At 42.1% G+C, this 15971-nt stretch overlaps 1 protein-coding gene across 1 annotated transcript in view; it reads left to right on the top strand.

The window, feature by feature from the left end:
* PHEX (phosphate regulating endopeptidase X-linked) overlaps positions 1-15971 on the top strand; it is a 323898-nt gene that overhangs the window by 152939 nt on the left and 154988 nt on the right. The window contains exons 8-9 of the mRNA XM_075335407.1: positions 4679-4762; positions 14572-14717. Coding sequence (XP_075191522.1) covers positions 4679-4762; positions 14572-14717 — 230 coding nt within the window. The remainder of the gene's footprint in view (positions 1-4678; positions 4763-14571; positions 14718-15971) is intronic.

The raw sequence follows: 15971 nt of genomic DNA, 5'->3' as shown, positions 1-15971 counted from the left end.
CCAGCTGGACTGTAATTAGAATGTGTTGGACGGAGGTGATAAACTGACCTATATGAGCCCAATTCTGTGATAACATAGTGTCTCCCTTCTTTGCTAAATTCTAATGTTTTATTTACCATTTTGGATTCAGTGCCCAGTCATGTCCTTCATTTGGCCATATAGACAAATAATACATGGTTGTAGAGTTCATGGTTGTAGAGCATGACACTTCGTGAAGATCGTGTACATGATCAGCTCATTGTTGATAAATAACAGATCATATACCAGTTGGCCACAATCAGATATCTTTGATATCTTTGCAGTAAATAAAAGACTGGAGCATCTGCCTAAAATTGTAGGGAAAAAAGGGGTGAATATTCTTTCTGCTCTTGTTTTTTTTGCAGCTGTTTTTCTTTTTTCCTTTTTTTAAAGAGACTCTGTCACTCCCAAAACTCAAATGAAATCACTTATTCATTTATATAGAAAAGTGGCCTTTTATTGTGGCCAGCCTAAAGCCTGCTTTACACGCTGCAATGTATCTTACAATGTGTCGGCGGGGTCACGTCATAAGTGACGCACATCCGGCATCGTAAGTACATTGCAGTGTGTGACAGGTACGTGCGATTGCGATTGAACGTTAAAACGTTCATCGCATACACATCGTACCTATCTCTAGAATTGCACGTCAGATTGTTCATCGTACCCGGGGTAGCACAGATCGCAGTGTGTGACACCCCGGGAGCGATGAACAGATCTTACCTGCCTCCTGTGGCTCCCGGACCACAATGCGGAAGGAAGGAGGTGGGCGGGATGTTTACGTCCCACTCAGCTCCGCCCCTCCGCTTCTATTGGCCGGCTGCCGTGTGACGTCGATGTGATGCCGAACGTCCCTCCCACTCCAGGAAGAGGACGTTCGCCGCCCACATCGAGGTTGTATGGACGGGTAAGTACGTGTGACAGGAGTTAATCGTTTGTGCGGCATGTTCCACAAATTGAACATGCCACACATACGATGGGGGCGTTGCAAATCGCATACTCTATCGTATGCGAAATTGCAACGTGTAAAGCAGGCTTAAGGCAGACCTGTGCAATAATCATGCTGTCTAATCAGTATCTTGATATGCCACACCTGTGAGGTGGATGGATTATCTATAAAAGGAGAAGTGCTCAGTAATACAGATTTAGATAAGTTAGGGAACAATATTTGAGCGCAAAATGCCTTTTGTGTACATAGAAAAAGTCTTATGAAGGCGTCACACGGTACGATCTATCGTGCGATCGCACGAGCGATCGTATCTGCCTCCGTCGTTTGTGCATCACAGGCAAATCGCTGCCTGTGTCGCACAAAGTCGTTAAACCGCCGTCACACGTACTTACCTGCTGAGCGACCTCGCTGTGGGTGGCGAACATCCACTTCCTGAAGGGGGAGGGACGTTCGGCGTCACAGCGACGTCACACAGCCGCCGGCCAATAGAAGCGGAGGGGCGGAGATGAGCGGGACGTAACATCCCGCCCACTTCCTTCCTTCCGCATAGCTGGCGGGTGCTGCAGGACGCAGGTAAGCTGTGTTCATCGTTCCTGGGGTGTCACACGGAGCGATGTGTGCTACCCCGAGTACGATGAACAACCAGCGCAAAGAAAAATAAACGATTTTTTAAAAATGAGCGACGTGTGACAGATAAACGATTTGCACACGATTTGCAAACGTTTTGCGTCGCTCGTAGGTGTCACACGGGACGACGTTGCAAACGATGCCGGATGTGCATCACAAAAACCGTGACTCCGATGATGCATTGCACGATAGATCGTCTTGTGTGACGCTCGCATTAGATCTTTGCGTTTAGCTCATGAAAAACGGAAGCAAAAGTGTTGCGTTTATATTTTTACTCAGAATATTAAATAATGTTATGGGTTTATTTTGCTGCGACATCATGAAATCTGGAGTTTATCAAAGGATTTTAGGTTGCAGTGTAGTGCCCAGTGTCAGAAAGTTGAGTTTGCGTCCCAGGTCTTCCAGCAGGCTGATGACACAAAATATACTTCAAGAAGCCTCAAGAAATGAATGACTCAGCATTTGGCCACTTGTGTGGGGGGTTGAACTGCTCTTAATTAGGCCAAACGTATGTTTCATTTGTTTGTTAAATCAAGAGAAGTTAGCCATTGTATCTTGTCAGACTGATCGGTGCCCTATTGTCATTGTCTGTAAATGTGGCTTGCCTCAGCACTTCTGACTACATAGTTCAGAGGAAAATTATTCAGTTGGATTGAACTAGCAACCAATGAGAGAGCAGCCAGCTTCAACCAAAACTGTAAGACCCAATACCCTGAATTGAGAACTGAGATGTATAAAAGGGCATTGCTTCTGTCACCAGTGAGCAATTCCACATGAACCCATCCGAGGTGCTATGATTCCAGCTCACAAAATCACAAAATTGCTTCAAGATCCATTCTACAGGATTTTTGCTCAACAATTTACTTGGAGAATCCAAGTTCGGACAAACTCGGTCGCCTGGCTACATATCTTGGTGTACCTGGTCAGCTTCTTAAGCTTGCTGCTATCTCATTTGAGTGGGTGCCTGCCAAAAGTGGGGTGCTACTGGACTGAAACAGTTGGCCCGGCAAAACCCAAAGTCTTAAAACTTCTAACCTATGGCGGGCCAGAGGAAGATTGAGACTCTGTTGCTTGTAGTGTTTTGCCCACGGGAAGGAGTGAAAGTGTTCAGTGGGATGCGTTGTGGTTTGTGCAGTCTTTGTAAAGACAGCCAGGCCAGCAGACAAGAGCACTCACTGACCCTCATGTCTCCACAGATGAGACACAAAGAGCAATTAAGATACAAAGAGCTGGGAAGTTCTGAAGTGGCCAGCAATGAGTCCAGATCTAAATCCTATTGAACACTTGTGGAGAGATCTTAAAATTGCTCTTGGAAGAAAGCACCCTTCAAATATGAGAGACCTGGAGCAGTTTGCAAAAGAAAAGTGGTCCAAAATTCCAGTTGAGAGGTGGAAGAAGCTTGTTGATGGGTATTGGTGGAAGCGATTGATTGCAGTTATTTATTCCAAAGGGTGTGCAACCAAATATTAAGTTGAGGGGGCCAACAATTATGTCTGGCCCATTTGTGGCGTTTTGTGTACAATTTGCTTTTTTTCCCACTGTTTTTTTTGTGTTGTTCCAATACACACAAAGGAAATAAACATGTTTATAACAAAATGTAATTGCAATAATTTTCTGGGAGAAATGCTTGATTTTCTGGAACAATTTTAAAAAAAGGGAATACTTTAGTGTAGCGCAAAGTAGTGAAATATTTGGGTATGACAGGTATGAGTGGTTTCATTTGATAAGTGGTTTAATTTGATTCTTGGTGTTGCCAGGCTGCCTTTAACTATGGATTGTCCATTGTGGGTCAAATTTTCCTGAAATTGCAAGCAATAGCCTAAAATCCAGGTAATGGCCTAAAATTTTGTTGGTTAAATAACTTTTATCAGCACAGTTTGCTCCCATGTTCTTGGCTTCAAGTAATGACACTATTTGGTGACTAATCCTGAGACCAGCTAGTGGAATGTGATTGTGCAACTCATGAAGCCCTGCTCACTCACTGAACTACCACAGCTAATCACACATTAGGTGACCAAAAAATAGGACGTCATGCCTTTCGGGTCCTGCATTGGAGCCATTGTGGAGCCTAGCTTTTCATCTTAGAGAACCCCTTTCATATAAATATTATGACTTTAGTAGACAAATCTTGTCTAAAAAAATATTTTCCAATACTTGTTGACAATGATATCCTCCTACAGAGATTGATGGCATCTCTGGCAGACCATGAACATTGATGGGGGAGGTTCTCTAAAGCGGTATATGTAAAATAATTTTGATACTGGAAACAATAGCATTGAAATAACAGCTTAAGAACAGACAGGTTCAAATGGGTTATTTGGCTGTGAGGAAAAAGATTAGACCCGAGTTGCTCTAATTGATTTTCCTTGTACGCCATGCTCACTTGTACCAAGAGAAATGCTGAAATTAGCAATTAATGCTTAATTTATTACACTTTCAGTACAATACATGAAAAGCATACCTGCCCTAGCAATTAAAATGTTACCATAAATCCTATAGATCTATCTCATAGTCCTTAGAATTATTTGCAAATGTTCTCATATATCGCAACGGTTGTGAGCTCGAATATCACCTTCTGTCAGGTAACTGATGGTAATTTAATCGCCAAGAGCACAATTGCTGGATCCCCGACCCTTAGTAATTACAACTGTACAAGTGCTTCTACATAGTAAATTCTAGCATTAGAATTTAAAAACAATAGGCAGCCATGTAAAACAAGACTTAGAGCAGAGCAAGGATGCAAAAAGGAGTTTACCTCTTTACTGTCATTCTGCCTCAGGGGGCTACAGGCAAATCTATTAATATCAGGCTACCATATAGTAATCCAAAGAATATGTTCTTCATTTACACCTAATATTTCTCATTAAATACTAAGATTATAGATTATTTATCTTGACTTGTAGATTTTGTTAAGGGATATTTAATTTTCGCTTTGTTTCAATAGTTATTTAATATATTTAGCCTTTATTGTTATTTGCTACATGACAGGTTACTGTCATTTTAAAGATTACCAGATTACCATTTAAAAGTTTATTTTTCAGAATTTGTTAAAAAATTGAAAAATGTTACCTTTTTCTTTTTTTCTAGATTATTGTACCTCATGACAACAGAACTAGTGAGTCAATGTATAATAAGATGAACATCTCGGAGCTGAGCACTACGATCCCCCAGGTAAGTGATTTCTCCTTCTGGATTAAAACCTAATAGTCATTCAATGTTGCACATCTAATTGTTCATAGTCCTATTGATATATTGCACGTTCCTTCCTATAGAAATATAACATGGCACTCGTCAATCTTCTGTGAATTATATTCTACTTATATTTAACTGGTGATATTACAACAACAAAGCCACACAAGGCAGGAGGTGCAACAAGCTACATCCATTTTGTGCTGCGTATCGCATCATCTGTTTTTTTACCTTAATGGCGCATCATCACTCTTCTTTATCCACAGCTATAGTGTGCATTCTAGTGGATTTAAAAGAATTCAGAGTATTAAATAGAAAAAAGCATATGAGTAAGGACAGATGGTTGCAACTCGATTATATATTATACACCTTTAGGTCACTGCGGTCATTTACAGTGCCTTGCGAAAGTTTTTGCCTCCATTGAATTTTTCAACCTTTTCCCACATTTCAGGCTTCAAACATAAAGATAAAAAATGTAATGTTATGGTGAAGAATCAACAAGTGGGACACAATTGTGAAGTGGAACGATATTTATTGCTTATTTTAAACTTTTATAAAAAATAATAAACTGCAAATTGGGGCGTGCAATATTATTCGGCCCCCTTTAAGGTAATACTTTGTAGTGCCACCTTTTGCTGCAATTACAACTGCAAGTGGCTTGGGGTATGTCTCTATCAGTTTTGCACATCGAGAGACTGAAATTCTTGCCCATTTTTCCTTAGCAAATAGCTCGACCTGAGTGAGGTTGGACGGAGAGCGTTTGTGAACAGCAGTTTTCAGCTCTTTCCACAGATTCTCGATTGGATTCAGGTCTGGACTTTGACTTGGCCATTTTAACACCTGGATACGTTTAGTTGTGAACCATTCCATTGTAGATTTTGCTTTATGTTTCGGATCATTGTTTTGTTGAAAGACAAATCTCCGTCCCAGTTTCAGGTCTTTTGCAGACTCCAACAGGTTTTCTTCAAGAATGGTCCTGTATTTGGCTCCATCCATCTTCCCATCAATTTTAACCATCTTCCCTGTCCCTGCTGAAGAAAAGCAGGCCCAAACCATAATGCTGCCACCACCATGTTTGACAGTGGGGATGGTGTGTTCAGGGTGATGAGCTGTGTTGCTTTTACGCCAAACATATTGTTTGGCATTGTGCCCAAAAAGTTTGATTTTGATTTCATCTGACCAGAGCACCTTCTTCCACATGTTTGGTGTGTCTCCCGGGTGGCTTGTGACAAACTTTAAACAACACTTTTTATGGATATCTTTGAGAAATGGCTTTCTTCTTGCCACTCTTCCATAAAGGCCAGATTTGTGCAGTGTACGACTTCTTGTTGTTCTATGGACAGACTCTCCCACTTCAGCTGTGGATCTCTGCAGTTCATCCAGAGTGGTCATGGGCCTCTTGGCTGCATCTCTAATCAGTCTTTTCCTTTTTTGAGATTACATTTTTGAGGGACGGCTGGGTCTTGGTAGATTTGCAGTGGTATGATACTCCTTCCATTTCAATATAATCGCTTGCACAGTTCTTCTTGGGATGTTTTAAAGTTGTGGAAATCTTTTTGTAACGAAATTTGGCTTTAAACTTCTGGACAATAGTATGATGGACCTGCCTGTTGTCTTTTTTAGTCTTCATGATGCTCTCTGTGCTTTAAACAGAACACTATCATAGAGCAGGTGCATTTATACGGAGACTAGATTGCACACAGGTGGCTTATATTTATTATCATCATCAGTCATTTAGGACAACATTGGATCATTCAGAGATCCTCAATGAACTTCTGGAGTGAGTTTGTGTGCTGCCCCCACGTCAGTAGCAGCCAGGCTGCTCGGATCCGCAGTGTGGCTCAAGGGGTTCTCCAGACCCGGGGGTCACGCAGACACTACGAATGAAAGGGGACGTATTTGTATGGGATTTGCCATAGTCAGTCTGTGATGCCACCCACGGTGTGTGGTGAAGTGTGGCACCACCGCTGCGGTTGTGGGGAACCCGGGGGTGATGGGATGGTGGCTGGTTGTTAACCCCTTCACGAGTAGGGATGGTTGCCCCAGGGCCGGTGACTCGGTGCAGGGGACGGTGATGGCAAGGGCCGGCGCTCCTGGTCAGACCAGGGAGTCTCAGTTTACTCACGATTAAATAAATCAGACTAGTCCAATGGTTAACCAAGGTGCTGGTGGCCAGCCGCCGCGGACGGGTGTACTCTGGTCCCTCACCCGGGGTGATGGTCTGTGTCACTTTCCTCTGCACTGTGTTGTGATGTGGTGGACTTCCTGGTGTGGAACACGGGAGTCCACTCCCGATACTTCTGTTGGGAGCCGTGCCCGCTGACGCTGACCCGTGGGATCTACCGGGCCCTGGTGGATGCCCTATCCCTCTCTGTGGGTGGTTGTCTGCTTTTGGGACTTTGGTTGGGACAGGACCTCTAATCCAGCCCTCAATTGGTTAATTAACTAGGCCGTTGGTTCCGACCCTGGCTTCAGGGTCCAAGTACCCCCTCTGTGCACGATTTCCGGGTCGGGTCTCCGATGTCAGTACCGGCGGGCTCCAACCCTGCCCCGGTCCACCTTGGATCTCCGGCTGATGTCTTCCCGTCTTCCGACAGACATGGACCACCGTCTGCCACCTAGCCAGTACGCCGGGGCTCCAACCCCGATGCCTTTTCCTTCTGTCTCAGCCTTCACTTTCTCCTCCTCAACTACTCCACTCAGACTCCACTCCGACTGGACTGAACTTCAGCCTTAGCTGAACTCAACTCCACTTTTCCCGCCCTGGGTTCCCAGACACCTAGATGGGCGTTCTCCATCCACCTGGTCCCGTCCACTGGTGTGCCTTTCCTACCCTAAGGGGGTGACTAGGATTTGGTTGGCAAGGTTTAACCCTGGGAGGGAAGGTGTTGTGCGGGGGCCTATTTTGTGTGACCTCCTGGCGGTGCCAGGGCGTCACATTTGCTGCACTGAAAGTAAAGGGGCCGAATAATATTGCACACCCCATTTTCAGGTTATTCTTTTTTAAAAAGTTTAAAATAAGCAATAAATTTCATTCCACTTCACAATTGTGTGCCACTTGTTGTTGATTCTTCACCATAACATTTACATTTTTATCTTTATGCTTGAAGTCTGAAATGTGGGAAAAGGTCGAAAAATTCAAGGGGGCCGAATACTTTCACAAGGCACTGTAATCTTAGATTGCCGAGGGGCCCAGTAATTTTGGACAACAACGAAGAATGAGTTTTCCAATTTCATTACTTACCTTAATAAGGTGTGTATATATATATACATATATATATATATATATATGTATATACATATATATATATATATATATATATACAGTTAGGTCCAGAAATATTTGGACAGTGACACAATTTTCGCGAGTTGGGCTCTGCATGCCACCACATTGGATTTGAAATGAAACCTCTACAACAGAATTCAAGTGCAGATTGTAACGTTTAATTTGAAGGTTTGAACAAAAATATCTGATAGAAATTGTAGGAATTGTACACATTTCTTTACAAACACTCCACATTTTAGGAGGTCAAAAGTAATTGGACAAATAAACCAAACCCCAAAAAAAATTTTTTATTTTCAATATTTTGTTGCGAATCCTTTGGAGACAATCACTGCCTTCAGTCTGGAACCCATGGACATCACCAAACGCTGGGTTTCCTCCTTCTTAATGCTTTGCCAGGCCTTTACAGCCGCATACTTCAGGTCTTGCTTGTTTGTGGGTCTTTCCGTCTTAAGTCTGGATTTGAGCAAGTGAAATGCATGCTCAATTGGGTTAAGATCTGGTGATTGACTTGGCCATTGCAGAATGTTTCACTTTTTTGCACTCATGAACTCCTGGGTAGCTTTGGCTGTATGCTTGAGGTCATTGTCCATCTGTACTATGAAGCGCTGTCCGATCAACTTTGCGGCATTTGGCTGAATCTGGGCTGAAATTATATCCCGGTACACTTCAGAATTCATCCGGCTACTTTTGTCTGCTGTTATGTCATCAAGAAACACAAGTGACCCAGTGCCATTGAAAGCCATGCATGCCCATGCCATCACGTTGCCTCCACCATGTTTTACAGAGGATGTGGTGTGCCTTGGATCATGTGCCGTTCCCTTTCTTCTCCAAACTTTTTTCTTCCCATCATTCTGGTACAGGTTGATCTTGGTCTCATCTGTCCATAGAATACTTTTCCAGAACTGAGCTGGCTTCATGAGGTGTTTTTCAGCAAATTTAACTCTGGCCTGTCTATTTTTGGAATTGATGAATGGTTTGCATCTAGATGTGAACCCTTTGTATTTACTTTCATGGAGTCTTCTCTTTACTGTTGACTTAGAGACAGATACACCTACTTCACTGAGAGTGTTCTGGACTTCAGTTGATGTTGTGAACGGGTTCTTCTTCACCAAAGAAAGTATGCGGCGATCATCCACCACTGTTGTCATCCGTGGACGCCCAGGCCTTTTTGAGTTCCCAAGCTCACCAGTCAATTCCTTTTTTCTCAGAATGTACCCGACTGTTGATTTTGCTTCTCCAAGCATGTCTGCTGTCTCTCTGATGGATTTTTTCTTTTTTTTCAGCCTCAGGATGTTCTGCTTCACCTCAATTGAGAGTTCCTTAGACCGCATGTTGTCTGGTCACAGCAACAGCTTCCAAATGCAAAACCACACACCTGTAATCAACCCGAGACCTTTTAACTACTTCATTGATTACAGGTTAACGAGGGAGACGCCTTCAGAGTTAATTGCAGCCCTTAGAGTCCCTTGTCCAATTACTTTTGGTCCCTTGAAAAAGAGGAGGCTATGCATTACAGAGCTATGATTCCTAAACCCTTTCTCCAATTTGGATGTGAAAACTCTCATATTGCAGCTGGGAGTGTGCACTTTCAGCCCATATTATATTTATAATTGTATTTCTGACCATGTTTTTGTAAACAGCTAAAATAACAAAACTTGTGTCACTGTCCAAATATTTCTGGACCTAACTGTATATACACAGTATATATCAGGTGAAATAAAGATTAAATACATTACCAATCTTCTAGGTAAATATATTTCTTATGGTGCTATTGACATAACTTTCTCACCAGCTGTCAGTAACAACGCATCCAATCCATGCAGGCAAAGAAATCAAACCGTAGATATCCATAAATTAAGTTATAAGTAAGAATAAGAAATGATATACAGTTAGGTCCAGAAATATTTGGACAGTGACACAAGTTTTGTTATTTTAACTGTTTACAAAAACATGTTCAGAAATACAATTATATATATAATATGGGCTGAAAGTGCACACTCACAGCTACAATATGAGAGTTTTCACATCCAAATCGGAGAAAGGGTTTAGGAATCATAGCTCTGTAATGCATAGCCTCCTCTTTTTCAAGGGACCAAAAGTAATTGGACAAGGGACTCTAAGGGCTGCAATTAACTCTGAAGGCGTCTCCCTCGTTAACCTGTAATCAATGAAGTAGTTAAAAGGTCTGGGGTTGATTACAGGTGTGTGGTTTTGCATTTGGAGGCTGTTGCTGTGACCAGACAACATGCGGTCTAAGGAACTCTCAATTGAGGTGAAGCAGAACATCCTGAGGCTGAAAAAAAAGAAAAAATCCATCAGAGAGATAGCAGACATGCTTGGAGTAGCAAAATCAACAGTCGGGTACATTCTGAGAAAAAAGGAATTGACTGGTGAGCTTGGGAACTCAAAAAGGCCTGGGCGTCCACGGATGACAACAGTGGTGGATGATCGCCGCATACTTTCTTTGGTGAAGAAGAACCCGTTTACAACATCAACTGAAGTCCAGAACACTCTCAGTGAAGTAGGTGTATCTGTCTCTAAGTCAACAGTAAAGAGAAGACTCCATGAAAGTAAATACAAAGGGTTCACATCTAGATGCAAACCATTCATCAATTCCAAAAATAGACAGGCCAGAGTTAAATTTGCTGAAAAACACCTCATGAAGCCAGCTCAGTTCTGGAAAAGTATTCTATGGACAGATGAGACCAAGATCAACCTGTACCAGAATGATGGGAAGAAAAAAGTTTGGAGAAGAAAGGGAACAGCACATGATCCAAGGTACACCACATCCTCTGTAAAACATGGTGGAGGCAACGTGATGGCATGGGCATGCATGGCTTTCAATGGCACTGGGTCACTTGTGTTTATTGATGACATAACAGCAGACAAGAGTAGCCGGATGAATTCTGAAGTGTACCGGGATATAATTTCAGCCCAGATTCAGCCAAATGCCGCAAAGTTGATCGGACGGCGCTTCATAGTACAGATGGACAATGACCCCAAGCATACAGCCAAAGCTACCCAGGAGTTCATGAGTGCAAAAAAGTGGAACATTCTGCAATGGCCAAGTCAATCACCAGATCTTAACCCAATTGAGCATGGATTTCACTTGCTCAAATCCAGACTTAAGACGGAAAGACCCACAAACAAGCAAGACCTGAAGGCTGCGGCTGTAAAGGCCTGGCAAAGCATTAAGAAGGAGGAAACCCAGCGTTTGGTGATGTCCATGGGTTCCAGACTTAAGGCAGTGATTGCCTCCAAAGGATTCGCAACAAAATATTGAAAATAAAAATATTTTGTTTGGGTTTGGTTTATTTGTCCAATTACTTTTGACCTCCTAAAATGTGGAGTGTTTGTAAAGAAATGTGTACAATTCCTACAATTTCTATCAGATATTTTTGTTCAAACCTTCAAATTAAACGTTACAATCTGCACTTGAATTCTGTTGTACAGATTTCATTTCAAATCCAATGTGGTGGCATGCAGAGCCCAACTCGCGAAAATTGTGTCACTGTCCAAATATTTCTGGACCTAACTGTATAAGAGTAATGCACTGTTGTGGTCGTGTTCATACTCTTGACCAATCGGGTCATTGTGTTGTAATGTAAATAATGTCTTCTTTTGTAAATATTGTGTCATTTGAATTATTTTAATGTGATGTGTTGTAATATGCTCCTATGTAATGTGCAATGTGATATATATTGTATAGTAAGCATTGCATGTGGTAATGTGGGACATAGCACTTTATATGGGAAGTTATTGGATTTTAGGGTAAACGTTGCATGTTAGGACTACCTCACAATGGGGAGGAAGTTGATAGAGTAAGGGGTACTTTGCACACTACGACATCGCAGCTGCATCGTAGTGTATAAAGCCTCGATGATACTATTAACGAGCGCAAAAGCGTCGTAATCGTATCATCGCTGCAGCGTCAGCGTAATCCATAATTACGCTGACGCGACGGTCCGATGTTGTTCCTCGCTCCTGCGGCAGCACACATCGCTGTGTGTGAAGCCGCAGGAGCGAGGAACATCTCCTACCGGCGTCACTGCGGCTTCCTTAGAATATGCGGAAGGAAGGAGATGGGCGGGATGTTTACATCCCACTCATCTCTGCCCCTCCGCTCTGATTGGCCGCTTAGCGTGTGACGTCGCTATGACGCCACACGACCCGCCCCCTTAACAAGGAGGCGGGTCGCCGGTCAGAGCGACGGTCGCAGGACAGGTGAGTCCATGTGAAGCTGCCGTAGTGATAATGTTCGCTACGGCAGCTATTACAAGGATATCGCTGCTGCGACGGGGGCGGGTACTATCGCGCTCGGCATCGCAGCATCGGCCTGCGATGTCGCAGCGTGCAAAGTACCCCTAAGAGTGGGCTCATTCTATAAGAGTCAGTGGAGTGAAGATCTAGAAAGCGTAGAGGCGCCCCACCGAAACTGGTGTGCAGTAGTAAAAATGCACTAGATGACGTTGGCATACGTTGCATGGCAGCAACGTTACTGCCATGTGCTGTTGGCCTCTGTAGGGGGTCTGCAGAGGACCTCCATGTTTGTCATAACAGCGCAAGTTTGAAACCCTGCCTTTGACTAGGCTTCAAAGGAGACTGTGATTTCTACTATATGCAGCAATGGATAATCACCTTACCACCATATTTTTTCCAAAAGTAAGACACTGTCTTGTATTTTTTGCCCCGATAAAAGCACTTGGGTTTATTTTGGGTAGGTCTTATTCTTAGGAAAACACAGTTAGGGTAAGTTTACCCCCCCCAAAAAGAGCAGACCCCCCCCCTTCCCTCATACTTACCAGACCCCAGACATCTGCGTGGCTCCCAGGTCCTCTTGCAATCTTCAGCAGCTGCTCTCAGCACGTATGCTCCACACGGTTCTCCCCTGGTTCTGGTTGACACTCACATACATCAGATCACCCACACATTCATACTCATATACACACACACACACACACACATATCAGATCATACACACAATCACACATCAGATCGCACACACACTCACTTACGCACTCCCCACATATGGTGATATGGATTGCTTCCAGCCAGCAGGGAAAGATGGGATGCAGTGCAGTGGAGCGCAAGGACCTACAGTGGAACACATGGAGGACTCGGTAGTGGAATGCATCAATGTGTTCCACCTCAGGTCCTCTATGCATTCCAATGCACTGTGTGCCAGGATTCTAAGCCGGTCAGAAGCAATCGGTATTACTGATGTGTGATTGTGTGTGTGATCTGATGTTTGTGTCAGTGTGTGCGTGCGATCTGATTGTGTGCACTATATAATGTGTGTGGGTGTGTGTTCTAATGTGTGTGGGTGTGTGATCTAATGTGTGTGGGTGTGCATTCCACTGCAGGTCCTCCCATTCAGCGTCTGGTGAGTACGATTGCTGGGTCTTCTTTCTTCTTACTTATCTTTTTCGGGGCTGTCTGCTTTCTATAATGAAGTGTCCTGCAGTGTTCTTTAACTTTTTTAGCTGCATGAACACTTCATTATTGAACCGCGACTAGGGCTTATTTTCGGGGTAGGGCTTATATTTAAGCCTTACAACGAAAATGCTGAAAATACCAGCTAGGTTGTATTTTTGGAAAAGGGCTTATTTTTGGAAAAACACGGTAGTAATTTTTTTCTCCATTTCACTTTTTTTGAAGAAATATCAGGCTTGCACATTTTTCACTAATATTGGCCAACAAGAGGAAAATTTGTATCACATCTGTGTTTTACTAACTGGCTATTTTTATATACTGGCAGAATTATAATTTTTTAAGGCACTTTTCATTTTTTAATTAACGTTTTTACTGACGTATTTTGTTCCAAATTCACCACTATAGCACTCATGGTTCATGAATTTTACGCAAAGTTAAAAATGGTCTCTTTAACCATTTTTGAGACTTTTAGAACAAAAAGTCACATCTTTTTCAAATGTCACAAAAAATTGCTCAAAAATCACTGGACCACATAAAATCACATTTTTTTTTTTGAAAAGTCACAAATGATGAACCAGTCAAAAACATCTAGACATCCTACATATATAAAATAGACATAAGAAACATGAATTTGGTGCCAAAAAGGTGTAAAACATAAATAACTGGCGCATATGCAATAATAAAACATGCCCTTAGATGTGTGCCTTTTGGAAAATATTTGGAATAATTTTTTATACTAAAAATTAGAGGATGTGGGTTTGACTGGTCAATAAATCTTATGAACATTACATGCCATCTTGTCTCCAGTCCCCTTTCCTTCCATTGCTGCCACAAGCCACCCACAGTATGCGACCTTCACGACCAACCAACTATACGTCCATCACGTTCGCTTTCTAGATCTTCACACTACTTACTCTTCTAGAATGAACTATCTCTTACCCTATCAACTAACTCCTCCCATTATTTGTTACATAGGGTAGATAAGCTGGCGCACTGTCTCATACATATGAAGAAATATGTATATAATTCTTTTGAAAACAACTATTTCATTATGGTTCATGTATTTTCACAGTTTGATTGGTTAACCTACTTAAAGAAAGTCATTGATTTCAAGATGTACCCTGAACTGAAAGAAATTGATTCTTCAGAGGAAGTAATTGTCCGAGTGCCACAGTATTTTAAAGATTTGTTTCGAATATTAGAAAATGAAGATAAAAGGTATTTCCAGTCATTCTGTACAATGGCATTGTTACTAAGCAATTTACAGTAGATTTTAATAATATTTCTAAAAAACATTTTGAAGTTTATGCTGTTCTGAGAATATAATTTTTTATATAAATTCCTGTAAAGTGCGCTAAAATGGTCATGAATTTTATCTTTGGGTCTTACCATAGTGGCCGGTGATGAATATTCATGAGGTGCTCTGTTATTGTTCAGCTTTCATAACCTTATATTAAGGAAATAACCCTTTATCTCCTAATTGATAGGGGATAATCTAATGATTGCTTGGGCTCTAACAGCTGGGACTTTAATTCTATTCAAAATGGGGTTTCTTAATTCCACAGCACAAATCTTAGGATCATGTAAGGTCCCAGTTGTTGGACCCCCAGAGATCAGTAAGTTATCGCCTACCATATGGTTAAGAGTAGTGGTGAACTGATCATTTTAAATTCAAATTCCTCAGTTTACATGGATTTTCAAAGGAAATTTGTTTTACAGTGAAGTTTTTTGCCACAAATTGAATGTTCCCTGTTATGCTCAACACTTAAGATAAGCAGTGAAAATGCAATGAACCCCTAGACCTAGTCGTTGCTCATAGTTCTAGTCTAAAGTGTAGGGCAGATGAAGCACGTGATGGCTGTAAGAAGAGGACTTGAGATCTGAACTGAGTAAGCAGCGGATGGGAAAGCCAGCGAGGTGAGCGGTGAGGTATTTTTTTTTACCATTTGCTGCCCCTTTATGGTTCTCCAAAATGGTGGCCAGGCATCTCTTTTTGAGACCTTGTAAAGTAAATCGCAAACTACTTGAATTCGTGTGAAACCACAAATTCCAGGAAATTCGAGTTGAGCTCGATTCTCAACAGATCATTCTTAAGTTAGAAGATAATTATAGTTTGGAATTACTCTTTAAGGTGCCTATATACCTTGGATAACTGGTGCCTGAACACTTATTTGACAGACTTCTATCTGTTCTAATTTCCTCTCATGAATACTCAGCCGCATGATTACATGTACCTTATGTGTTCTGATGATATTGTCATGAAATGGTCACAAATATCTAAGTGTATGACTGGTTAAATTAGCCATCCACAATGTGACAGTCATGTTAGCCACCATATTGGCCTTAACAAAACCAGGTCCACACTCAATTGCCATAAACTTCATTAAACTGATGACTAAAATTGAAAAACCTCTTTAGATAGCTAGTGGCAGAACACTCATTGAGTCTACACAATCTCTCCTGATCACCCAA

This window comes from Anomaloglossus baeobatrachus, chromosome 2 (assembly GCF_048569485.1).
Source record: "Anomaloglossus baeobatrachus isolate aAnoBae1 chromosome 2, aAnoBae1.hap1, whole genome shotgun sequence".
Classification (NCBI taxonomy): Eukaryota; Metazoa; Chordata; class Amphibia; order Anura; family Aromobatidae; genus Anomaloglossus; species Anomaloglossus baeobatrachus.
This window is presented reverse-complemented; position numbering and strand designations above follow the sequence as displayed.